This window comes from Aulonocara sp. 'chitande type north' Nkhata Bay, linkage group LG9, assembly GCF_057382095.1.
Source record: "Aulonocara sp. 'chitande type north' Nkhata Bay isolate Kocher_YH1m ecotype deep benthic linkage group LG9, A_spYH_male_GT1.1, whole genome shotgun sequence".
NCBI classification, from domain to species: Eukaryota; Metazoa; Chordata; class Actinopteri; order Cichliformes; family Cichlidae; genus Aulonocara; species Aulonocara sp. 'chitande type north' Nkhata Bay.
Window position 1 is genome coordinate 15,960,631 of NC_141352.1, and position 26,202 is coordinate 15,986,832.

The window sequence follows — 26,202 nt, forward strand, 5'->3', positions numbered from 1 at the left end:
TTGTAATCTCTTTCTTTATAAGATAGCATTAAGAAATTTAAAAAGTTTATACATATTCTAAAAAAAAAATTATCGCCTCATCGCACTTAGAATATTGTAAGAATTAAAGTAAAAAGACACTTTTTTACAATATGGTTTCGCCCGATCTCGTTCAATCTCAGTCTGTGACCTGGTCTCGCGTGAATTGCAGTGACAATATTATAAAATTCCATGGGAAGGGCAGGACATATTACTGTATGATTTTCACCGCACTTTTGTAAAGGTAAACACCCACAGAGAACTGAATACACTAGATATATCTGATTTTAATTCCATATAAGCATATTTCACAAAGATTCGTGTTTTAAAGACGGGACTTATACTTTGACAACGTGACCTAAATGCGATGTGTCAGAATTAAGTTGTTAGCTGTCGCCTCTAACTAACTTTTAGCGAAACTTGTAACTTTGCTATCAATGTAAATCCGCTGCTTTTCACGGAAATGCATGAAACGTATGAAACAGCACGCTAATACCCACGTGCACTATTATGGTAACTTCTCTAAACGTCAAGAAATGACGTAACGTCCGGTTACTTGATGGTGGTGTCCAGGGCTGCGAAAGCTACGAAGGTTGTTCTGTGGCAGTCTGTCTGTCACCTGTCAAATGTTCACGGATGTTGGTAAGCCAAAACACCTGTAAAGACTACCTGTTTTTCTTTCCTTACCTTTAGAAAAAATAAAATATTACGGTCACTGTCATGTCCACTAAGTCCATCTATGTGTTGATGTATCTTTGAAATTACTGTATGCGCCTCTGTATGTTTACCACAGATTACAAGCACAAATGTTTGTGATCAGAACTACATTAATACGCTAGATATGCAGTTAGAGCCGGTCTACAAACACTTCCTTTGATTTCCTTTGTACGCTGTGGTAACATAGGTAAGCATAGGTAGCAAATCGACTTCTTAGTACTAGGTATGAGTAATGATATATTTGCATCTGTTGCTTGATCTTTGTTTTACATAATTTTGGCATCATGCTTGCGCTGACAACCCTTCACACCCGAGTGGACATAGCAAGTTTGTAAACATAAAAATGAATCAGCATTAGCCTCCTGGTTGTGTGCACTAAGTCCTTGCTGAGACACACGATCAGAGCAGCCATGGTCTACTGTGAAAATTGTTAATTATAAAATGTCATGTAGTTATAAACACACTGCACAAATGACTTCGTTTCTGTATGGATTTTCTAGCATGCCCTGTGAAGTGAAGCCTCGGTTTGTGGTCCTGTATGGGTCTCAGAAGGGCCAAGCCCAGTCCATAGCAGAAGGGATAGCCGAGGAGGCGGAGGAGCACGGGCTGGTTGCTGATCTCAGTTGCTTGAATGAGAACGAGAAGGTACATTCTAGTTTTCATTTATGTAGCGATCTTAGTCGTGTGTTGTGATGTACTTTTCCCAAATAATGAAGATATTGTCCCTTTCTTCTTTGCTTTATTAGCATCTGTATAAAGGGAATTTTTACCATAAAGGCACCAGTTTGGGAATGGTAGAAAAAGATTAACACATGAAGGCTCTAACACCATAAAAGCATAAATATCAACAACAATTAACAACATAAATATGTCAATAAAACAAATACAATCACTTTAGGTGAAGTACATATCTGTATAAAGTAAAATATTTACCAAGTCGCCCTCAGTTCAGCGATAGTTTAAAAAAGTTTAATATAAGAAAAATGATACCAAACAACACATCAACAACATTTTAATAAATATGATGCTGACTGATGGTTGTGTTTCTCTCGTCATTCACATAACTGGTTCCAGTACAATTTGGAGAAGGAGAGTGCCCCAGTGGTCTTTGTTGTTTCTACTACTGGAGATGGGGAACCGCCGGATAATGCCTTAAAATTTGTAAAGCGCATCAAGAGGAAGACCCTCTCCACTGACCACTATAAGCACCTTTCTTATGCACTTTTAGGTAAATTCTTTTATAAGGGTCTGTGGTAGCGCTCCTTGTAGCTCATCTGTCCGTATGGGAGTTTAATTTGAAAAACATGTTTGTATATATCATCACGATGCAGAGCATTGCGCTGTTTACTTTCTGAACAGTTGCTGGAGAGTCTCAATCTGTTTCCCTCTGTCTGCTCCAGCTTTAGGAGACACAAATTATGCAAATTTCTGCAACTGTGGCAAGACCATTGAGCGCCGTCTACAAGAACTCGGAGCCAAGCAATTCTATGCTACGGGTTATGCAGATGATGGTATAGGGTAAGTTTTGCAGAGAAAGAAAATGTAAACATCCATCTTTAAGAGCACATGCAGACACATTAAACCCATATTTGTTTTCTTTTGTTTATGCTGCTGTCATTTGTGAACTTTGTTCTCTCTAGGCTGGAGTTGGTTGTGGATCCCTGGCTTGGGGGACTGTGGAAAGCTATCAAAGAATCCTTATCAAAAATGGCTTCTGTTGGGACAGCTCACTTGAAAGAGAGCCCAGAGGATTCAACCAAAGAAACTCCAGATTCATCAGTTCCAGATGTCCAACTGAACCTCTTAAGCATCGCTGACCAGCAGAACTGCGAGTCAGTCAGAGCATCTGTACCCGCGGACTCCAAATTTGCATCTGTTGCTTCATCTTCAGTTTCTGCCGCTTCTGATCTCAAGCCAGCTTCTCCTGCGGGGAGCCCTGGGTTGGCATCCCAGTCTGGTGACGCTGCCAGTGTTTCCACATCAGCATCAAAAACACACACAGAGGAAACTGGAGTTCCCCACGTTGCACTGGCACATTCACTGTCATGCTCCATGCCACCCCTGTCTGAGTCCTCGCTCAATGTTCCTGCTCTGCCTCCTACCTATCTAGATGTTTCTCTTCAGGAGGTGGACACTATGGAAGAGGTGATGGATGTTCTTGCTGCTAGAACTTGGATTTAGCCCATGTTTCCTCCTTCACTGGCCACTAATTTTTTATTTATATATATTTTTAGATTGTGGGGCCATTAAACAAAGAGGCTCTTCATCAGGTGCCTATATCCAAGGCAGTTCAACTGACCAGTGGAGATGCAGTCAAGACAGCACTTCTCCTGGAACTGGAGATCTCTGTAAGCATGAGAAAAGATTCTCATTTAAATGAAGCTTTAATTAATCCCCAGTAAAGATTTAGATTGCAAGTTCAGTGTTGTAAGTTTCTTTTTTCCCATTCTCAGGCTTACCCAGTGTTGGCTTATCAACCAGGGGATTCCTTTGATGTGTTCTGCCCAAACAGGGCCGCAGACGTGGACCACATGCTCCACAGGCTGGGCCTTCACAGCCAAAGGAACCACCATGTCAATATTTCTCTGCAAAAAGACACTAAGAAAAAAGGTAATACTACAACTGGTACATTCTTGAAAATAACACACAATATGGACCCCATTAAGCTCATCCTTTTAATTTTCCTTCTTCCCCTCTTAAAGGTGCCCAGGTGCCACCCTACATCCCACAGAATGTTTCTCTCCTGTTTTTGCTCACATGGTGTCTGGAGATCAGAAGTGTTCCTAAGAAGGTACCATTTTCCCTATATTGCTTTGCAGCTACTTGCTGCATAAACAAAGTCACTTTTTCATGTGACAATCTGCTTGTTATTTTACTGTCTTAGCATAATAAAGGGAATGTGTCTTTCTGACACCGCTACCTGCACGTTGTTTTTATTTGTTGTGTCAAAGCTGGGAGAAAAATGTGTCGAGTAGTGTGAGTCAGCAGCGGGTCTGGACCCAGAAGATTTGCAGGTGTTTGTATAGTTTGGTTTAATACGCTCAGGCAAGGCTGGATTTACTAAGTCCTGGTCCAACGCTGAAATAATCATTTAACCTCCGTGATCCCTCTGTTGAAACGTTAAAATTAAGTTCACATTTGGTGCGTGAAAATGTCAAATTGCCCAAGTGTTGAGCTTTCGTCAGTTTGTGAGCTTTGGCTGGCGATGTGGCCTGCGGTAGTTTCCTCTGATTCCTTAGATGTGATTCATTAGAAACTGTTAATGGTGAAGTTATTATTTTCACATCATCTTGTTATTTTGATTGTTTTTTTGTTTTTTTTTTAATTAGAGAGCTTAAGTGATTATTTAATGAAAAACAAAGAGAAAAAGTGAAAAGAAAATTCCATCTGGCATGAGCTGTATCAGTTATTTACTCTTCACTACACACTTGCAGAAAACATGACAGTATATGGTAATAACCCTAAAGCTCTGATAAGCACGTCATTGTAAATACTGGTCTGAATCCAGTGCTCGATTCCCTTTGAAACCCTTAAATCGCACAACATTTAAAACACAATTTATATTTAATGATACACGCACACTACAGGTTTGCATTTATTTAAAAAGGTTACATTTTCTGGGAGTAGCAGTGGTTGGTATTGTCACCTCACAGCAAGAAGGTCTTGGGTCTGAGTTTGCATGCTCGCTCTCCAGGTACTCCAGCTTCCTCCCACAGTCTAAAGGCATCTAAAGAGATTTTAGGTTATCTGATGATTCTAAACTGACTGTAGGTGTTATGTGTTAGCCCTGCAACAGACTGGCAACTAGCAGCCCCGCCTCTTCCTTTTGATATCTGGCATAGGCTCCACTGCTCCATCTTGCAACCCAGAATAGGATAAGTGGAAGAAAAAAGACGGATGGGTTCCTTTTTCTCGTTAAGCATTTCAAAATATCTGACACGCTTATAAAACCCTGTGCAATAAAAAGTTGCTTTGTCATAATCATGAATTAAGTTAGCGAGCCATTATATATTGAATTCTGCTTGGATTTTATTTAAAGACTCTTTTTGAACTGCACCCAAAAAATTGATAAAGTGTCAGAAAGATGTAGAACATTTAAACGTTAACGGCTTCACTCAGTTCAGTTCCCTCAGAAGTCTTTATAGACGTTTTGTTCACAGCTTCCTCTATTAAATTCCTGCACATAAATAGATTTTTTTTCCCTGCCACTGTGTTGTTTAAAGACTTACAAGACAGTAAATGTTTTATTTTACAACACCTGCCTGTGTAATGTACTTCAGCTGTTTCACTAAAGCCAGCAATTTTTAAGCTTCACTTTTTTTTTTTTAGGATCGGGAAAGATAATAACCTCTGGTTCTTTGGCAATGAGACTTCCCAGTCTTATGTGTAGCAGCATCAAACACAGGGAGATATAGCTGTACATCCCGATTCTCCAATTCTGCTGAGAAAAATGTTACACTCGATCCAGTGCAGTGAAGAACGTGCCACAAATCTTTGCATACATGCAGTCAAAGCTGTAATGAATCACTGAGATTATACAGAGCACTTCTTGACAAATACTTAAAGTTCAGATTACAGCATCTGATTGATTCATGGTTGCAGACTAAATTTTAAGCAGAAGCGTTTTAATGTTTCTTTGTGATCCCTTTAATCTTTTTATTTTAATTGCTGCCTACAATAAAAATAACAAGCAGTTGCTAATGAAACGAATGAAATGCCGATTAAACCGCAGCATGTCCTCTGCAAATGTAACTGGGTAATTGATTGCATTAATCGATTTTTAGGACTTTGTTTGAGAATTAAAAGATTGCTTCTTCGCCTCTGCTAGTTTCTCAGTCGTCTTAAAGGCCTTTTTTTCTCTTTTTTATATAAAAAAGAAAATTATAATTTTGTAGTGGAAGAAATGGCTTTGTGCATATTAAAATAGCTGTACTACATAATGGGGTTGGAGTCAGGGTCTACCTGTTTAGATTTCAGACTTTGTGTACAGTGTGGCTGGCTCTCCTTTTTGTAAAAGTCACGACAATTGTGGCTGACGGAGGTGCAGAACAGCTTCGGGTGACAGCGCATCTGATTTCTGTGTCTCTGTCAGGCGTTTCTGCGAGCTCTGGTGGAGCATACAGGGGACAGCGTGCAGAGGAGGAGACTGCAGGAGCTCTGCAGTAAACAAGGTGCTGCAGACTACAACCTGTATGTGAGAGACCCGAGCCTCAGCGTTTTGGAGCTTCTTACAGCCTTCCCATCCTGCTCACCTCCTCTCAGCCTCCTTATAGGTCAGACTCCCACCTCTTAGCTCATTCAGACAGAACATTTCTGTTTTTTTCCACCGACTAACAGAGCGTATAATCATCATTGATAAAGTGATCTTTTCCAGGTTTTAATGGGGATTCTGAAAGTCTCTCTAAAATACACAGTGTGATAAAAATCAGTTTTAGTCATAATTTTGACCTATTATCATAGATAAGTGTATTTTATGTTTTGGATTTTTCCAGTGTCTTCAAAAAAATCATTGCATTTTTTTTCAAACTTGCATGTTTAATTAAAACAAGTTTTCAATTTGCTTTAAAGAGAAGGAGAATTACAGTGATTGACGTGAGAGTGGGATTTTGACTGCACCCGCACTAAGTGTCAGTGGAATTATTTGTTTGAGAACTATTTATTTCACTTTTAATAACACCTCGTGTTATTGTCGCGCCTGCCTTCTGTCTTTTGTGATTCAGTTTGTCTGACTGGATCATTTTCATCCAGTAGGGGTCACTGTAGCCTTAGTAAAGCCCTGTTCTGTGAGCACAGGCTCATGGTTGATTTGGTCAGAGCATTTAATTATACCTAACAGTCAGAGAGAGGGCATCAAGAGGCTCCCCAAAGGGTCAACGCTCACTTCCTCGTCTCATTTTAAAATCTGCAGCTCCAATATTGTTTTGTTTCCAGTTTTTTGTAAATATAACGATATATATCAAGTCAAGATATATATTTTGAAGTTTATCCATGATCTCGCATTGTGCTAATAATATTGATGATTTTTTTTCCCCTGCTGTCTGCCACCTATCGTCTCCTGTTTTTTTGACCCTTGGTGTGAACTGTTGGTAAGAAACTAACATTTTCCTTTCAGCTCATTAAGATAGTTGGCTGGTCATTCATTCAGTATAGATCTAATAAGCTTTGACTGAAACTTAGCAGACAGTGAAATTAGTTGGCTACAGCTTCATATACAAGTTGAGCTGTCCTCTAAAACAGCTGTGTCACAGCTCCTGGCCTACCCCAATGTCAGCTATTTTAGGCCTACTTGCCAACCACAGCACCTTTTACTCTGGTGAACTGATGCAGAAATTGGCAACGGGGACAACCGTGCCCTCGTGAAGAATGCGGCGTTGCAGACCCCTCAGGGCAGCAGCTGTTATTTGGTATACTGGTAAACCACTGAGCTTTGCAAGGACACGAATGCACAGGGTCAGTTTGGATCATAGGTTAATGGTAAACTCTGACTCAGGGTGTCGCTGTTAAAGTACACTGCTGTATTTTTGCAGTGTTCTTGGTTCATTACCTCAACTGAAGGGCAGGCATTTGCTGATTAGGGTTTAGGCTGATTTACACTAAGTGTAAATAATGAGGAGAGATGTCTCTGGACCCACATGTCTTTGGCCAAGTGCAGGCTGGTTACAAAAGTAGATGCTGGGTCTAAATTGAGAAAGATGCCCACTTTTCAGAGCCAGATGTCGTGTTGATAGTTCATTGATTCGTACAGAGTGTTAGATAAAAACTTTGGGGTCAAAGCCCCTGGGAACTGAATGCTGTCCATGAGCATCTTTTTCAATTACTTTACAGCAGACCTCAAATGAAATCGTACCAAGGTGCAGTTTTCTTTTCTATTCTTTTACTTTTTTGCTGGACTTAAACTTGCAGAACAAAATAATCCTCACTAAAGTAAAGTAAAGGGAATATGTCTGTATCCCAAGAGGTTATTGGCCCTTCTGTTTTGAGGAAAAGCATTAAATTTAAAATGAAATTTCTTGGCCACAGAGAACTGATTGCTTATCACTTCTATTCCCACTTTATTCACTTAAGTCGCAATAAAAACGCCACAGAAAATGTTTAAATGGTTTCGGAAAACCATGAGCTAGCAGGTCCTTCGTTCAGAAATAACTTGAAATTAGCATTTGCAGGCTATTAAAAGCTGCAAAAACCTTCCTGAGGAGAATTTCACTTAACGCCTTAATGCTAACAACTTCTCTAAGTCCATGCACAGCCAAAGAAACTCTCCATAAATCTCGAGAAGTATATACTTTTATGTGCAACCACATTTCTATCTCATTTATTCTACTAAAATGGTACCTCTGCATATAAATTGCAGCACAGAGACTTTTGAGATGAAATAGATTATATTGTTGTGCACTATGATCGATGATACCGCTGAAAACATAGTGGGGATCTTGGGACTGTGCTTTTTTCTTTTTTTCTTTTCTTAAGCCTTTTTTGGATTACATATTTAAAAATGTATCTTCAAGCCACTGACTGCGACAAAAAAGCTTTGCATTCAGAGGGTTTTAAAAGTGATCCATCCTCTGTATCTACCACCAGTATCATTGCAGCGCAGTGATGCGAGATGATGGATTGATTGTCCTCTGATTCAGACATGTGCTGTCACTCTGTGATAGAAAGGCAGCAACTCAAGCTCTGCACAGCTGTGGAGGATAGCGCTAACATACACGATACACCCTCTGATGGAGAGGTGTACACTTGCACCGACTGAAAGGATCCTCAGATATTTTGTATGTGAGGATTTGTCCCATTAAGCAGCAACTCACTGTTGGTTTTTGAGAAACTTTAAAAACAGGAACGATTTATTTATCCATTCTGGTGCAGCGCTACGCTGAATAAATAAATAAATAATTAGAGCTACTCTAATTATCTCTAAAGATTTATTTACAGATGATTCACTGTGGGTTGTATCTCCAGTACATGCACATTGATTACAACTAAACAAGGCCGTCCTGTAATCTTGGCTCACCTTGTGATACGTTAATACATTTTAAGCCTCTAAGTCTGAAACATTTGGACTTCTTTCAGAATATAAGTCCTCTTTGCTCCGGCTAGTTTTAATATTATGAGTCGTGCTGGATATTGGAGGCATCTCAAAGAGAAATACAAGACACTGCTATTTCTCCGACTTCAAATATATAACAAGGAATCTCTTTATTGAGTATATTTATGCAGCTTTTCAAATACTGACATGCAAAACTGCCCTTTCAGTTAAATTTACATCAAAGAAAAGAATATGTTTTCCCCATAAAATACTCTTTTTAACCTAATCTTCCAGGTTTTCTTTACACATCTGATTTTCTGTGATAGTGGAAATAATTCAATGCTTCACTAAGATGGCAGGTCATGAAACAATTACAATACAGATGGGCTATAGCGGCAGAAGACCACACTGGCTGCCACTTCTGGGAGCTAAGAACAAGAAACTGAGGGTGCGGTTTTCAGGCTCCCCAAAATTGGGCAATGAAAATTGAAAAAACATTGCCTGGTTTGATGAATCTTAATTTCTGCTGCAGCATTCGGATTTAATTTAGTGTAAACGACATGAAAGTATAGATCCATCTTGCCTTTGGGGTGCTGGTTACCCTACTGGAGGTGTTGTAGTGGTGTGGGGGATATTTTCTTGGCACACTTTGGACCCCTAAGCACCAACTGAGCATTGTTTGAACAGCACAGCCTACCTGAGTATTGTTGCTGAACATGTCTGTCCCTTTATGAACACAGTGTACCCATCTTCTTATTGTTGCTCCAGCAGGATAACACAATGTTACAAACTCAAATCATCCCAAACTGGGCTCCCAAACATGACAACGACTTCACTGTACTCACTGTACTTAAAGTGGTTAAAAACCCAATCGCAACCAAGTATTAAATATCTTTATTTTCTTAGGAAATGTATTAAAAAACATGTGCATTGCTTTTATTTAGTTTATTTTATTAGCCGACTGTTCTTTACTGTCTAAAACTGATGTTAGCCCCTGGCCCTGTTTTTATTTTTCAGTTTTGTTGGTCTTTTCAGTGTCTGAGGGTATGTGGATAAATTATTAGTAGCTAACTGCTGTTTCAGCAAAGCCTTTGCGTTTGTTTAAAATATCTCAGCGCAAAGAGATGAAATGGACGTCAAAGTGCGGAGCTGTCTCTCTGAAACCTCTGAGCTGTTTAGATGTCAGAGAAATCCAGAAAGAGAGGAGAGAGCAGATTTAGACCAGCTGTTTGTTTCTCTGGCAATTTAGCAGAAAAATGTGTTATTGTACAGCCTCAGCTGGTACATATGGTGGTGCTTTACTTGTCCGGCTTCATCTATCACCGAGATACAAATAAAATGTAGCGAGTGCACAGCAAGCACGTCGCACAACTCTCAATCTCTCTCTTTGCCAGCGTCTAATCAGTGGTGCTGGGCACTGGATAGAGAATGGCATATCTTGTTGCTGTCAGGTAAAAAAGTTATCTCAAACTCTTAAAAAAAAGTTTTCTCGATGTAACTGACACCTCCTCGCATATACAATGTGTGCGACATATTACCCAAAAGAGGGCACCTTCATGGCTGGCATTGAAATAAGGTCTGCATAAGCAATCTGTTTCCTACTGGCGCCACATCTGGACACTTGGGATTCTATAACCCTGAGTTTGTAATTTCATAAATATAGAAGTGTGTCCTAGAAACAAGACTGTAACCTGGGTGGGGGTTACTGAGGATAGATTGGTAGGTAGGACGTTTCAATGGACCGAAATGACTTTCACATAATTCGTCTCCTCTCTGTGGTGATTGACTGCGTAACCAAATCTTAGCAAGACAGCGCGGTGATTGACATTTGTGCTTGCCTTTCAGAGCATTTGCCAAAACTGCAACCCCGGCCTTATTCAGCAGCCAGGTAAGGTGACAGAAAATTGCACTGAAGAATACGCTTTGTACTGTAGAGCTGCACAAGTGTGCTTTATCACCCAAGTATGTCTGTTTTATTCTCAGTGGTCTTGGAAGACTAAATCTTTAAACGCTAGCTGGTGTTTTCTTTCTGCACAACAGAACTATCCTGTTTGGTTTGGGGCTGGATTAATGCTGAACAGTTTCGTTGGGGGGTGGGGTGTGTGTGGTGGTGGTGGTGCGTCAAGTAAATATGGTATCCTGATTTCATATACATTTTACATGGCTGTGCATGAATACTGCGTTACACAAGTATAATAGAAATCCATTTGTGTGTGTGTGTTGTTTGGTCTCATAGCTGCCTAACTTTGTTTTGAAAGTCTTGTTGCTGTTTTATTCCTACGCATGCATCATGATATATCACTGAATGCCCAGGTTTGTTTATTAGGCACCGCTGGACAAGAGAGTTTGGGTTTGCATGATAAAATATTGATTTTGCTCTGTTGGCAGCTGGGAAATGCAACAGCATCCACTGGAAATCTGCTATTTTGCCAATCCCTTCACGGGGTGGATTGAGCTTTCAAATTATCAGACATTAAGAGCGTTAAGGAGAGGGAGTGGGAGTTAATAACATGAGAGAGAAGCTCTGTTAACTTAATAAAATCTGGCATTAATATAAAATCAGATTTGTTGAGGTACTTAGAAAGAACTTTAAAAAGTAATAGTCATTTGAATTGTGTAGGGTGACAAATTAAAGGAAAAACCTGAACATTTATACCTACAGCAAGGGCGTCCAGGGGCGTGCTATGTTGTGTGCAGGGCATTGTGTTGGCTATGAGTGACCACCTCTAGTGAAGAAATATTTCTTACCTGGTATGGGTTGTTTCTTGCAGCATGACAGTCTCTCCTCCTTGGGGCACAAGGGGACATAGAGCATGAAAATTATATGAATCATATGGTGTGGCCTTTGTAGCTGCAATATTTCAAGCCAGATATACACCTTTTGGAAGATTTTGGGTTCAGCGTGTTAGATGCAGTCTCCATCACCAAATGTGGGAGTATCTTTGGAAGAAGTGTGTTTCATCTCTCCAGTAGAGTTTCAGAGAATTCGTGCCATGGCACAGCGAAGCTCTTCTGGTGGCAATTGGCAGCGTGACACTTTAGTAAGACACTTTATGTAAGTTTTTCGTATCTGTGTGAAGCTTGTTTTGGACTCCTTTTGCCAGACGTGCACATTATGTGGTATACATTCGTTTGAATGGCTGTTTGTAGATTTCATTGATAGGAAGAAACTGCATAAATGAACGGACTTTAAATATTGCATAGACTTTAGCTAGCTGTGCTTAGTTTAAATAGGCCAAGTGTTCCTTCTTTTTTCCTCACTTAGCTAGTCATTGATTTGCGCTCCATTTTAAGCTAGTGCCCATTAGGTTTGCTTTGAGACTCATGTTGAACAGCAACATCTAACGCAATGTCAAAACATCTCCGCTCCTCTCATTAGTCTCTCCCTTAGCTGCTTGTGTGTGTGTGTGTGTGTGCACGCGCGAAGAGAGATGGGAAATGGACAGGAGAGAGTGGCTGTAGTTTATCAGATGGTGCAGAGACATTAGAGACCTGCATTATTGATGCTGTGGTCAATAGAGGTCTCCAGTGGCCCACAGGAACCGGAGAGCGAAGGATAAGAGTGTGCGAGAGTGCTCTAGCCGACAGTGAATAGAGAGGCATCTTTATCGAGGCAAATAAGACAGAAGCTTTTATTCTTCGAGAAGCAGAAATCACATTCTGGTTTGATTTTAAGAAAATATGTACACATACGTGTTTATTAGGAGGCTAATACACAGTATGATGTCAATCTCAAGCGTAGGATCCAAAAAAACACTACTAGATACAGTGGGTGAAAGCTCTGTGAGGCTTCCTCCAAACTGAGTCATTTTACCACTTGTTGTGCCTGAGATATCACTAAACAGCTGACATTGTTCGAAATGGGTAGCTGTAAGTAACGGCCATGCTGAAGTAATTGGCCTAAAATAATCTTTCCCAATTTTCTGCTCTCCCTGTGCCTCTCTGTGTTTCACTCTGTTTTCACTTCCTCCCTGCTTGTCACTGTCTGTATGCCTTGCACACACACTCTCACATGCTGATGTTTCCCCCCTGTCTCTGCCTTTTTCCATCTCAAACCATCTGTGGTGCCATCTCTGTAGCTCTCGTCTTAGACACCCAGGAAAGCTTCATTTTGTCTTCAACGTGGTAGAGATCCCAGCATGCTCCGGCCGGCCCGCGGGGAGGCGAGGCTTGTGTACTGGCTGGCTGTTTGACCTCATCAATCCTGGCCTGGTTTTCCCTGGGAAGGCTGATTCGTCCAGCAGCCCAGCACTGCCAAAGGTAATGAGTAGACTGGGGTAAAAAAAAAGCTGAAAGTAGATTGTGCACATTTGTGGTCTTGGCTGATAAATTTCTAAGTGCTCATATTTGCTGGTACAAGCGCTGTAGGAGTTGCAAGAAAACGCTCATAGGGTGAGAAAAAATAGATGTACCCTTCTGGCTAGGTTGAAATCTTGCTACACTTTACTGGGCCTTACTTTGTCTTTGTTTCGATTTTTCCAGTAAAATAGCAAAAGAGGTTGACTGCCCCATTCTCCTTCTAGTATTACAGTTCAAGAGGTACTAGAAGGGGTGGGAAGCAAGAGTTGAAACGGCTTGAAATTGTGCTGTGCTGGGCGTTAGGGATTCAGACAGCTTCCACTACGTGTTTTATGTCCCTCTGAAAACTCGGCTTTACTAGCTCAGACATGTAAAGAGAGTGAGCTTTGAGCCAGTTGTGTGTGGTTAATTAAAGTAAAGTAGTTTAACTTAGAGGAAGCAGTCTTCCCTACCACATACCCTATGGATTTCAATTGCAGCGCATGAGTTTTCTCATTAGTATATCTTAGAGTAAGAAGTACATCAATGAATCGATTGGCAAGCCCACAGCGGCTCCTTGGCATTGTTGTAATTACTCTAATTATTGTAAATGCGCTCTAATGTCCTTTGATGCTAGATCCATGTGAGTTTGAAACCCAACGCGTCTTTTCGGCTTCCCCCTGATCCATCAGTGCCCTTCATCATGGTTGGCCCAGGCACCGGAGTCGCTCCATTCATCGGCTTCCTCCAGCAAAGGTACGCTTATGTGTTTTTTTTAAGCGCACAATAGAATATCAGCTTGCAACACAAGTGACTTTTTTCCCCAAATAAGAGGCTCATTGCATATTTTGAGATCTCCCATTTTGGAAATGTTTCCGTCAAGAGGATTCAAGTACATGTAATAATGCACTTGAATCGGCGCCAAAAATCGCAGCTGAAGCGGGTCAGCGAAATGTCCGTGTCAAGCATCGGGTTATGTGCTGATTTGTGCGAAGTGTCGCACACACATTTCCAGCTGAAATTACGCAGCCTTTAATGAATATTCACAATGTTGAAGTGATGTTAAGTGCTCATCATCTGTGCATATTTTCTGCAGAGACAATTAAATGAGACCCTTCTCAAAGCCGGTAAAAAGACCACGTCATGTACATCACATAAGCCATAATAAATCTCGCAGCGAGGGCTGCGATCACGTCAGGGATTATGTCAGGTGCTTTACTTATCTCTCCAGGAATAAATTACACTTTCTCTGATGCACAAATTTATGACTTCTGTAAGAAAGGTCCAAGAGTTAAAGTAGCACGTGGAGTGATATTGATTTCAAAGTAAATTCTCCAGTAGGTGGTGGTCATGTTGGAGCAAATCATTGCTTGTAATTGCCAAAGAGGTGATTGGAGGATATTGACTGTTAGCTTAGTAGGCAGTAGTTCTCTCCAGCTAGTTAAACCATCGCTGCGTTGTACGTCTGTGATTGAAGAGTTCTCTCAATTAGAGGAAGACGTGACATTTTGTTTAATTGTCTGAATTGATGGCTAAATCGAGATTGCGAGATTGCGAGAAGATGACCTGTCAGAAGGATTTAATGTGATCCGGGCTGATGGCTGTGTGTTGAACCAGGCTTATAGCCACCATGAATTGTCAGAAAGCGCAGTAAGCCTTTTTAGTCAGACTGACATGTCTAACTCTTGGGTGGCTTTGTGTAAATGAGGTTGTGCCCCAGTCAACTCCAATTGTCTCTAAATCCCCCGGATGTCTGCTCTGTAGTGGCGGGTGGTGTCCGCGCGTGATTGCTCTGAGAGGTGACCGGCTGAAGTGATGGCAGCGGTGGATTGTCTGCCGCAAAGATTCGGGGAAAGATGAGTGGTCATCTCGGGTGATGCTTTGCTAGTGCCTGTGGGATGGAGCGATGAAGATAGCACATTTTCTGACTGACCTGGTCGCAGCACTCACAGGCAGGCTCTTCTTCTTAATGATAAAGGCTCAGCCAGAGGGACAGTGCTCTGATGTAAGGCACTGATATGAACATATTAGTCTTACTTTCATCCTTACAGCAGAGGCCAAATATTGCTCTCCAAAATGTAAATCTCTAAAAAAAGCACATTCGAGTGTTTTATTACAGCAGCGGACGAGGATTTTGATTGATTTTTACAAGGCTGCGTGTTCATAACGCTCAGCCTCCTAATCAAATATGTCCTTAAAGTTCAGTTTAAAGACTTGTTTTTTTGTTTTTTTTTGTTATTTTTCTTTTCTTTTTTTATATCACGCAGCTCTTGACTGTTCCAGCATAAGCCCACGTGAATCAATTCATCCCAGCTGTCTCGACAGTCGCTTCTCCTCGTCTGCGTCTCTCATCTTCTCCCCTGCCAGCTGCGTATTCTGCTCGAGGATTGTAAAAACCTGTCGCGGTGCGCGGCATTGTGCACAATCTATCTTGAGATTCCAAACAAAGCCTCGGCGGCTGACGCTGCATTCTGATGGGAGATAACAATCACCAGTTTGTCAACGGGACGCCGTATCTGCCTCGAGCCCCGAGAAGGGCCCTGTTAGCAACAAAACAACACGGGGACACTTCGATCTTCCTACCTCTCCCCTCGTTCGCCCCCACTGTTAATCGATGGCTGTTTTCAAAAGTACTTTGTACGGGTTTGTAGCACTGGTAACAAGTAAGAAGAAGAGTCTCTAAAGGTCAGAGGCTCACTTGGTGGTACCAGGAGATTATAATAAGGGCCTCCAGGAGTCTGGTATTGATTGCTGTTGTGTTCGTGGAAGGATTTTATGGAGAATGTGATTTTCAGCGTCTTTCAGTTTAGCTGGGAGCAGTGACAGTTAAACAAATATTGTATTTTAAGTGAGTGGTTTGCTTTAATCCTCTTAGAAGCCATAACATAACAAGTTTTTCTTTTGGAGTGGAAAAAAAAGAATCTTTTTTCCTCAGTTTTAGGTGCACCAGTAGGCATATTTGGTACATTCAATACAACAATTTGTATTAAAGTTTGTGTTTTTGTGTGAGCAAATATTTAGCTTCCATTTATCAGTTCAAACAGAAAGCTGACTACAATTAGGCAGCTTAAGCATCTTGCTTCCATATTATGAAAACATTTCGAATTCATCACTTTGGATGTATATTGTAATTCTGCAATGCAATGTCAGTGATTAAGTCTCAAGCTGTTGTTGTTTTTTGGCTCTTTTGTATTTTTAGAATGTAAAAATGCACTCAATGCCACTCGCATTGAGCTGCAAAGATGAAAATGAAAGATATGAGATAATTGTGATGTTTACCAGGCCTTAACCTCAGCTTCCCTTGCAGTTTCCCCTCCTGCTGATCAACTGAATGGCGCTGAAAGGCAACCGCCTCTGATTTCGACCCCAAATGGAGTGCTCTGTAGATGCTGCATTCCCCTGGGATTTTATTGCAGGCTGTTATAGTGTGGGTATGTGGTGTGATGTGATTTGTATTCAAGGAAAGGCGCCGGTGTGGTCTACTCAGAATGGAATCCAGGTTTTTCATATTGGTATTGATCCCTTTAGGGCAGGCGGCGAGAGGAGAGACGAGCCCACTAAAATGAGTTTACTTGAGGCTGTTTGCAGATCAGAAGAATCTCGTCCAGGATGCTAATGGACGGGATCTGAGCGTTCAGATGAAGTCAGCCAGACAGCTCTGTTACCCAGTCTCAGTCGCAAAGTTCAAACAAATGTATTCCCTGAATCTTTCTTACTTACTGGTCAACTTTACATTTAATTAATGAGAGCTAAGCTTTGTTTTTAGTATTCGCAGTCACACTTGCGCATTGATTTGTTTTTGCCTATTGCTAATTACTGTAGCGCTACAACAAAACAGTTGATTACTCTCTTCATTATTTAAAAAAAAAAAAATGTAATGAATCTGGTAATCCAGTCAGAAAATGTCAGAAAATACAACCTCATTTCCAGAATAACCTGGGATGCTGTGTTAAATGTAAATAAAAACAGAAAGCAATGATTTGCAAGTCATTTAAACCTTTATTTGGTTCAGTGTACTGCAGAGACTGCACAGATGCCAGCAACATGCTTCAAAACATGAGATGGAGGAAATGAAATTCAGAGATGTGTTATCCTAAATAGACACTTCATAAACATTTCATTCCTCAATGAGAAACTGGCAACACTTTAGTTAAATGAGTGGCAATGAATAGAAACTCCTATGGAGATGTTTATTTATTGATTTTGCTTTTCCCAAAGTAAAGAGAAGGAGGGTATGACTGCTCTTTGGAAGACTTTGTGGGCAAATAATTCAGCAATTTCAGGATAAAAAAATGTATTGTTATGTAGAATCTGGGAACTCCATCATCTGTGGTACATCATATCAGTAAAATCACAGTATACAGGGAGCAATCAGTCATGATTTTTCTGTTCTTCAGGAACAGCTTTGAAGACACGTCTCTGTTGTGAAAATCACCACGTGGGCCCAACAAGACTTTTTTCAGTGTCAGTTTATCACGGAATCCAGGATTGCAAGTTAGATCTGTGCCTTCCAAGGGAAATCCATACATAAACAAGATTTCGAAATTGACCCAAGTCAATTTAAGACAGACTGAGGGGAAGTGGAAAAGTGTCCTGTGGTCTCGCCAGTCAATATCTTAAATTGTTTTTGGTAATCGTGGACGCCACGTCCTTCAGGCTAAAGAGCAGACGAACCATCTGGCTTGTTATTGGCACTCAGTTCAATGCGAGCATCTTTGATTGTATGGGGGGAGGGCATTATTGCACATGGCTTTATAAACTTGCACATCTGTGAGCGCGCCATTAATGCTAAGTTAAGTTTTGGAGCAGCATATGCTGTCATCCAGACACTTTACTTTTTCGGGAATACTTTAATTATTTTAACAAAGCAAGTGCTGAACCATGGTTTTCATGTTTTTTCAGCAGCGTGCCTTCTTAGTAAAAAAAACAGTTGGAGAGTGTTAAATTTAGTTACTTTTCTGCAATGTGGTAAACATAACTAAATAGAGTTTTTAATGAGATTTATTACTGGCATCACATTCAAAATGAGCATGTTTTCTAAAAGGAAAAACAAAACGTCAGAGTTTCAGTGTTCACTATGTTGTCTTTATGCAATCTGTAATTAAATATGAGGGCTAATAGACCTGCAACTCATAGATTCTGACCTTTATGTACAGTTTACATAGTGTTGTTTGGAAACACTGTAATTAAGAGTTCTTTGTGGTCTACAGGCCAAAGTGACTTCTTTGTGTTGCCGAGTTCAAATTTATATTAAAACAGTACAAATCTTTTAAAAAACAGATACAAGTGTCCTCTACCTTTTTAAACCAATTCAGCGACCTGTCATCCAATAGCATAGTGACAATAAAATCCAGTCAGTCTTCTGCTAAATTTAGATTCTTCCTGGCTTTGACTTAAACCTTTGTTTTTGTGCAGTGGATATCGAATATTTCATCTCGCCTTTCCAATCAAAGATGTTTCCACCTTGTTTATGTCATCTGCATCGTGCTGTTTGAATCATGCTGTTTGAACCGTCTTGGTTACCTGAGTCTTATTAGCTGTTGTTGTGCAAAAGCAATCTAGATTATTTATTGTTCCCTCATGAAACATATCCAGTCCAGTCCAGTTCTAACCTGTGCCTTCAATGGAGGTCTTGCCCACAAAACTGCCTCCAACTCCATGCAAAAATATCTTTTGCCTGGAGATTTTCTTATCCACATCCTGAGTCTTCGTCTCTGCTCATCTTGCAGTTTTAGATGTAGATGTGAGATGACTCAGACTGTCTCCAGTAGGTGAAAATTTGCAAAACATTCAGATCATTTAAAAATATTTCAATAAATGTAGTTCATTTTGTCTTAATTTTGAGGTTAGTCATTTATTTTTTGTGCTGAAATACTTATTAGATTACTTATTAGCACAGATTTAAAAGTATTATCACCTCTTTAAGCACAATATCCCTCCATTAGTCTCAGGAGCTGGCTGCTATTTTCATTTTGTAATAGCTGGAAAACACAGCAGGATTCAGTCTGTCTGTGAACAGCAAAGGATGGGATTTAGGGAAACAGGCACCGTATCCTCGGAGCGCAGCGGTGCAGCACAAAGAGCCCAGTCTCAGTGTCTCTCTGTGGTATTTCTCAGCCCCTTGTCATGGTTGGTCACTTCAGCTAGCCCCTCCCCAAATCACCCACCCACAGCTAGGGTAACAGATAATGCCGGTCTCTTTAGACAGTCAACTGACTGATGGCATCATGAAAGGTTGGAGGTCAACTGTTATCTGGGAGAGAGCTGTCACCTTTGCGGCAGGTGTGTGGCACAGATAACGGCATCCTCAGAGCCGCTTTGTGTTTCTGCATTGCTGTTGCCTAGAAAGTACTCTGGGAGATTTGCCAAACTCCAAAGCCACAAGAGAAATCACTTTTTCAGGAGCAGGTTTTTTTTTTATGTTGTTGCACCGAATAACAGACACACATAAATGTAGGAGTAAAACTTGTACACACTCACACACTGAGCCCTAGTTTCATTTTCAGCAGCTGCTTATTGTGATGGAACCTGTGCTCGGGTGGAATTTAATAATGCATATAATGTCCTTCCTTAAACACACAGGTCGTCTCTGTGCACGTGCCACTCCTGTCATTACAGACAGTGCTCAACAGCGTCACATCTCTTCTTTAGCCTTTTGCTGTGACTAAGGACTCTCCTCCATCGGGCCTGTGTCTGTTTGTATTGATTGACCACTAACATCTGTTGTTTGACTTTCAGAGAGGAGGAGAGACAGACGAACCCCGAGGCCATATTTGGAGAGACCTGGCTGTTCTTTGGATGCCGCCACAGAGACCAAGACTACCTGTTTCGGTAAAGTGTATTTTTCCTTTCAGTTCAGTCGTCATTCAGACCCACATACCTTTTGTGATTCAGATTTAGTCCTCTCCATAACCCTCTTTACCTTGCTGCTGCACTTCTCCATGTATTAAAATCTGTGACCTGCATAATGAAGACTGCAGTCTGAATGTACAATGTGTGAGTTTTATTATTCACTTCTATATATCTATATCTGTATATTAAATGCTCAGGGTATGTTCTAGGGTGTTTGGGAAGAAAACTAACATGCATAAGCAGCTACTTTACTTAATGTTGCAAGATCCTCTGACCTTTTAACATGGTTTGGTTTATATAGCTGTTATCTGGAAATTCCTAGAATATCCAAATAATATTTTAAAAATTAAAGCATTAAAATATGTAATATTAAAGCTCCACTAAAGGTATATTTTATAAAAACATGGGATCTATAGTGTGGTTAATGTTGGTTTTAGGGATAATTACCATTTAATTTATGAACGCAAATGGATTGTGAACACAGTCAGTCCCAGCAAGTCTACTCAGAACTCACTCAACTGGTTGTATTCTGGTTATAAATACAACCAATGTCATGTTACACTGAAATCCAACCTTTAGTGGAAGACTCCAGGTTATTGCCAATTTGCCCCCCCCTCCCCCTCCAATGCCATTTCAAAGGCAACATCCACTGTTTTCCCTCAGGGGGTCTGTAGCATTAGGATCACTTTTAGCTTCTCTTAATTCATTGTTTTAGCCTATAAATCTAATTCTGACTGTTTTGGTTCACTTTTATATTCAACAGCCTTAAAAGCTGTAAAAAGCTTTAAAAAGCATGTAGTTAGCAAGTTAGCATGTGGTGGTGGTAAAGCATTTAATAGCTTAATACTAAATATTTTCCACAACAAATACGGTGCAGGATTCACAGCTAAAAATAGATAAATAAAGTAAATGTATTAGACTTTAATTTGTCTGCTGCCCAGACCTCCAAATGCAACAGTTATGTTAGCCATAGCGGCTTTAAATGTCGACAGCCAAACCTAAACAGATTCAATATTTGCTAATGGATTTAGACTCAATGAATGGTTCTACTCAATCACAGCCCGGCTCTGTTTTTGTTTTTGTTTTTTTAACTGAAGAAGGGGTTGTTTTTTGTGTCCCCCCCCCTCCCCCCCTTCTCTCTCGCCCTTTATTTTCTTTAAAAAAAATTAAGATCTGAAGGACCGCCCCCCCCGCTCCCTGTAATGAGCTTTGTTCATCTCAAGTAACATTATCTTGGTTGTGTGAGGAGAGTTGGACTGGAGCAAACAATGAAATGGACACACACACGGTAACAGGGAGCAGAGGAGGCGAGTGTTACTAGCTCAACTGTAAATGACAGAACAGACTCTGACACAGTGCTGAAATCAAACAGTTTCACATAAAAAGCCTTCAGTTTCTTTTTACCTTCTTTTTCTTTTGGGTGGGAAGAGAGCAGTCCCTTGGAGGAGGGGAGGTCCCAGAAGGCACTGGTAGTAGAAACACTGAGAACATCTCAACACAGGCACTAGGTTGTATTTTAACGCCAATCTTAAGTTACCTTAAGTTTGATCCATTTAAACTGTACTAAATATTAAACCACCGCTCTTGATTTCCGAGCTGACATCAGCCTCAGAGGAGATCTTTGCTCTGATTAGTTTGTTTTGGCTTTTCTCTCTCCTGACTCCATACTAATTGATCAGCTCTTGGTAGTACCAGCAGTGAGCGTGTGCTCAACACCGGTGCGCTGATCGAGTTCTTTTGCAGGATTAAAAAGCATGAAAGAATTAGCATCCTTAATCAAACAAGGATAGATCACAGAGGATGTTGTTTGTTCGCTTTTGTTTCCTCTATCTCATAGTTAAATATGAACTCGCAGCCAGGTAGAAGGCAGTGTTTGCTCACAGTGTGGGCTTCTCTGATGAATACCCCCACAGTGTTGACCAATATGATTAGTCTGTGTTTTATGAGCCACCCATGAAGCGTTGTACTTAATTTAAATAGGTTAGCAGAATGAGAACAACATGCCTGCAGTTGAATTGACTGCCTGCATTCATCCCTGCTGGATTTCTCTTAAATTAAGTGCAATTTGATGTCTGGCATTGCCCTGGAATGCAAAAACCTTCTTAGCATAGTCTGTAATGTTTTTCCTTTTTTTGTATAATGTCCCAGATTTTAAAAGAAAAGTTAAGCTGCCTCTGTCAGAATCACAGGTCTAAATTTAAACTGAAGCATATACTGCTTTTAATGCTTATAAATATTAAGAAGAATGTAAAGGTAGGATGTGACCAACCCCTCCGGTCGTGCTCTGAATGCAGAAGACAAACGAGGCTCGTGACACGCCTCAATCAGCCGCAGCACTTAACATCCCTGCGAGAGATTCATGCTCATCTGCCTGCATGCCACATCAAACCTGTCCTCCCCTTTCGCCTCTGCCGCACTTATCCTCTCCCCCCGCCCTCCCTGCGACGCCTCAGCCTCTTTATGGCGTGTGATTTCACGCTGTAGGGAAAACACGACTGGAAGGCCCGCTGGGTTCACGTCAGGGTCCGGGAAATTGCCACAGGCTGTTACGTGTCGAAGCACACAGAGGAATCTGGCAGGTTTTGGCTCTCATAAAACCCCGGGTTGTTGTGTGTTTCTAAGAAGTCAACTGTCATTTATCATCTGCCGGTTTCTGCTCGCACGGTTATCAATCTGTGATGATTTATATTCAGACGTCAAACAAACAAACTCGGCAATCCTTCTCCTTGTTATTCATCTGGTCGCTCCTGTGTTCAAACAGACTTTGTAATCACATATCTTGGTCAAAAGATTTTTTCCTCGAAGGAATTTTTTTTTCTTTTTAATTTAATGATATCTCTAAATGAAGGTTAGATGGTAAACACGCTGCAGAAGAACTAACAATTCTGGACATTTCAAATAGAACAAAGGGCAACAGCGCTCGCCTCTCCCTTTAGTATTCACACCACAGCGTCTCTGTGTTATCAAAAAATGCCTTATTTTAGTCTAGGGGTTACTGCAAAACACAGACCCCCCCCCGAGGCAAAGACCTTCACCCCTGATCTCGGAGCTGGGGCTGTTATGACTGTGTGCGTGTGTCTGCGTGTGTGTTTCTGCTCATTCCGACTGCTTAACTTTAAACAAGATGCTCTGAGCCACAATAAACCTTACTCCCTCACCACCTTCCTCCTGCCTTCCCTTCCAATAGCACCCCAGGCCCTGTAAAAACACTGAGGCAGAAGAAGAAGTAGTTGGCAAGCAAAACACAGATAGAGAGCAAGGTTACACCCCACTGCCAGACTGGGAGGATTGATTGTAAAAAGATGCTTATAACAGTGACTCGACCTTGCTTATGAAATCCTTTTTTTTTTTTCAAACTTCTCTTGTTAAAGAAGACAAAGTGGTTGTCTGGCACATTTTTGCTCAGACCTTTTGTCCATCAGTGTTCGGTGTTGAGCTTGACAGTATTTATTTTTTTATTTTTTTTGGTTCATAGGAAATGTTTGTAGTTCCGATCTTGTGAGATGGTGCGAACCATTGCTAAATATCCCACGGGAGTGTTGGATGTGAAAGAATAAACAGCCAATGAAAAAATGTTAAATTAAATTGGGGGTTTTTTTTCTTGTAAAAAGCACATAAAAGTGCTGTCTCTCACAGTTGCTCCCATTCACGTATCGCCTGATCTTCGCTCTGCACCAGCAGCTAAAACTGAGGCCTCCCGACTGCTTTTGACAAGTCTAATCATCACAAAATGAGGAACAGACTGTCCAAGATTACAGGAATAACTTTAATAACCTCTGCTTGCAATTTGTCTTGTCCCAGAGAGGAACTCGAGGGCTTTGTGTCCAGAGGTATCCTGAACCACCTCATGGTGTGTTTCTCCAGGGACCACGGGGAGCACGAGGACGCCGCCACCTCAGCCGCACGTCCCAGATATGTCCAACACAATCTGCTGCTTAACAGCCAGCACATCACTGACGTCCTGCTCAAACAAAACGGTTACCTCTATGTCTGCGGGTAAGAGTGGCACACTGGATCTTATTTCACCCTTAATTCGTGTTGAGTGATGGTTGTTCTTTTCTTTTCTTTGTTTTTTGTTTTGTTTGACGTCCACCTTGTTCGGCTTTATCATGTTACGGCTGCGCTTCTATTAAGTTTATCACAGCCTGCATCTCACTCACAGCTCCTCTTTCTAACACTTAGGCCTGGTTTTGTCACATTGCTTTGCCTTGCAGTATAGATTCCTTTCAATGCTCACGTTTGATGTTCATAAATTTCACATTTCCAGTTTTGTATTTTTATTTTAGAGTAGCTTATTTCCAGTTCAAAATGTTTCTTAAATATTGTATTTTAGGCCTTTGTGCAGCCAGTGTCTGAAACAAGACATTTCTGCTCCTTTCCCATTAAGCTGGCTTTCTCCTGATAAGCTGACCCACACAAACAGAAGGTTGGTAAGAAGGTCACTGAGGCTGCTGTGCTCACAGCCGGAGGTGTGAATCCTGTGAAGCCAAACTTTTGGCTCACTGGATAATTGCACATATGAAACTTCAACTTTTTAATGTAAGAGAAAGCTCGATGAGAGCTAGACTGTTTGGGTGGTTCAGGAGAGAGCGAGGGTTCACAGTCTGCCAGTTCGGGGGTGTCCCGTCTACCTGCAGAGAACTGTTGTCAGATGGAGGCAGTGTTCAAGCATTGTACAAAATACAAGGCTTTTGCTGTTGTCAGTCCTTCAGCCAGTTATAACATACAGAGAGCTGAAGTGAAAAAGTGTAACAAAGAATGTGACGCCACACTCTGCGCTTTTCGTGCAGTGTTTTTGATCTTTGATGGTTTTTTTGTGGTTTGTGGTGCTGTCGATCCCTCACTTATTCCGGCCCACTTGTTGTCCAATCAGCAATCAGCAGATGTATATGTCATCCGCTTCCAGCGATGTGCAGCTGGGATATTTGGTGAGAAGCCCTCTCTGTCCAAAAGGAAATGTGTGCGCAGACCGACACATTTGTGAAACTATAAGTTACATTTTAGTTGTAGTCGTGGTGAAATATATTCTGAATGTGGTTTATTGTGTATAAAGCCAGTGCTTCCAAATAAAGTTCTTGTAGTTACTGTGGCGTATAACACCATAATCAAGTTCATCATTTCTCGCAGAATGAATTTTTGGGTAACTTTGAAATATGGGCAACATTTGGGATCTAGGCTGTAACTCTGTTAGGCTGACTATGTGCCAGCGCACACAGAACACAAGGCAGAAGATTTGAGTCAGGCTTTCTGAGTTAGCGTGCAGGCTTCTCGTCAGTTTTGCCAAGGACTCCTGAGTCACTGAAGACAATCCAGCTCGATCTGGTGCTTTCAGAGTGGTCGATAGCAAGTGTGCAGCGAATGAGCATAAAATCCATAAAGCACATATGAATCATCCTTTTTGTTTATCCACTCAGCATGCAGTGATCCAGAAAAATGTACACACTAAAAAGTAATGAAGCTTTGTATTTTATATGACCACCTTTTGGCTTGTAAACGGCAAACACTCGCAGGTGTTTGGCAGGTACGTTGTTTCACTCCTGCTGGAGAATTTGCCATGATTCTAATGTGGGTTTACAATCAGGAGCTCTTTTTAAACCAATTCTGCCTTAATGCGTTTAAGAAGACCCCTGTTTATGACACGTTGGCTTGTTTAGACTAAACCACGCCACCCCGACGTGTGATTTCTACAAGGTATGGCAACGTTGTGGAATCAGAGAGGCGTTGCATCTAACACGGCGGCGGCGGCTTCCCGCTACGGCGGCTCTGACTTTTACACAGGCTACGATTCGGCTCCGTCACTTGCCTCTGCTGCTGGCTTGAAGGAGCAACAAGAAAGCCTTCCCATTCTGCCTTTGTACCTTTTATGTAGAAAGCTACGGGCAAAATAAAGGTGCAATATTCCCACTTTGAACATGCTCTGCGAAGAGGTTTCAGTTGTTTCATGTTGTCTCTTCGTGTAATCCCAAACTCGGTTGATGACGCTGAGATCAGGGCGCTGAGGGAGCAATACCATCTGTCGCAGGACTTCTTACTCCTCTTAACTTTGAAGATATTTCTTTTGAGTGCGACTGTAATGTTTGGGTGCTTCATCATGAGCTCACCGATGGATCAAATAAAGCACCCTACAAGAAAATCTAATAATTTAGTTTTGAATTGCTTTGACATGAAAGTACAACGAGGTTTTTTTCTGAGTGATAGAGGTGGCTTGTTAATAAGAAAGATAACTGTCTGTCTCGGGTAAGAAGACTGGCGGGGGGCTGTGCATCTATATTAACAACCTTTGGTGCACGAACGTCATGGTAACGGAAAAACTG

General features: G+C 41.1%; 1 protein-coding gene across 3 annotated transcripts in view; it reads left to right on the top strand.

Annotated features, from left to right (window-relative positions):
* Positions 1–168: 168 nt before the first annotated feature.
* Positions 169–26,202, top strand: part of mtrr (5-methyltetrahydrofolate-homocysteine methyltransferase reductase) — a 30,444-nt gene continuing 4,410 nt past the window's right edge. Inside the window, exons 1-14 of one of the 3 annotated variants that reach the window (XM_086306102.1) lie at positions 169–262; positions 1,236–1,380; positions 1,810–1,963; positions 2,136–2,253; positions 2,376–2,880; positions 2,970–3,083; positions 3,189–3,345; positions 3,438–3,526; positions 5,828–6,008; positions 10,604–10,646; positions 12,838–13,018; positions 13,674–13,792; positions 19,775–19,867; positions 23,690–23,884. In XM_086306102.1, coding sequence (XP_086162228.1) covers positions 1,237–1,380; positions 1,810–1,963; positions 2,136–2,253; positions 2,376–2,880; positions 2,970–3,083; positions 3,189–3,345; positions 3,438–3,526; positions 5,828–6,008; positions 10,604–10,646; positions 12,838–13,018; positions 13,674–13,792; positions 19,775–19,867; positions 23,690–23,884 — 2,093 coding nt within the window. In that variant the 5' untranslated portion in view covers positions 169–262; position 1,236. Of the gene's footprint in view, positions 263–485; positions 661–1,235; positions 1,381–1,809; positions 1,964–2,135; positions 2,254–2,375; positions 2,881–2,969; positions 3,084–3,188; positions 3,346–3,437; positions 3,527–5,827; positions 6,009–10,603; positions 10,647–12,837; positions 13,019–13,673; positions 13,793–19,774; positions 19,868–23,689; positions 23,885–26,202 lie in introns of those variants that run through there. The other 2 variants (XM_086306101.1, XM_086306100.1) reach the window with 2 other exon arrangements.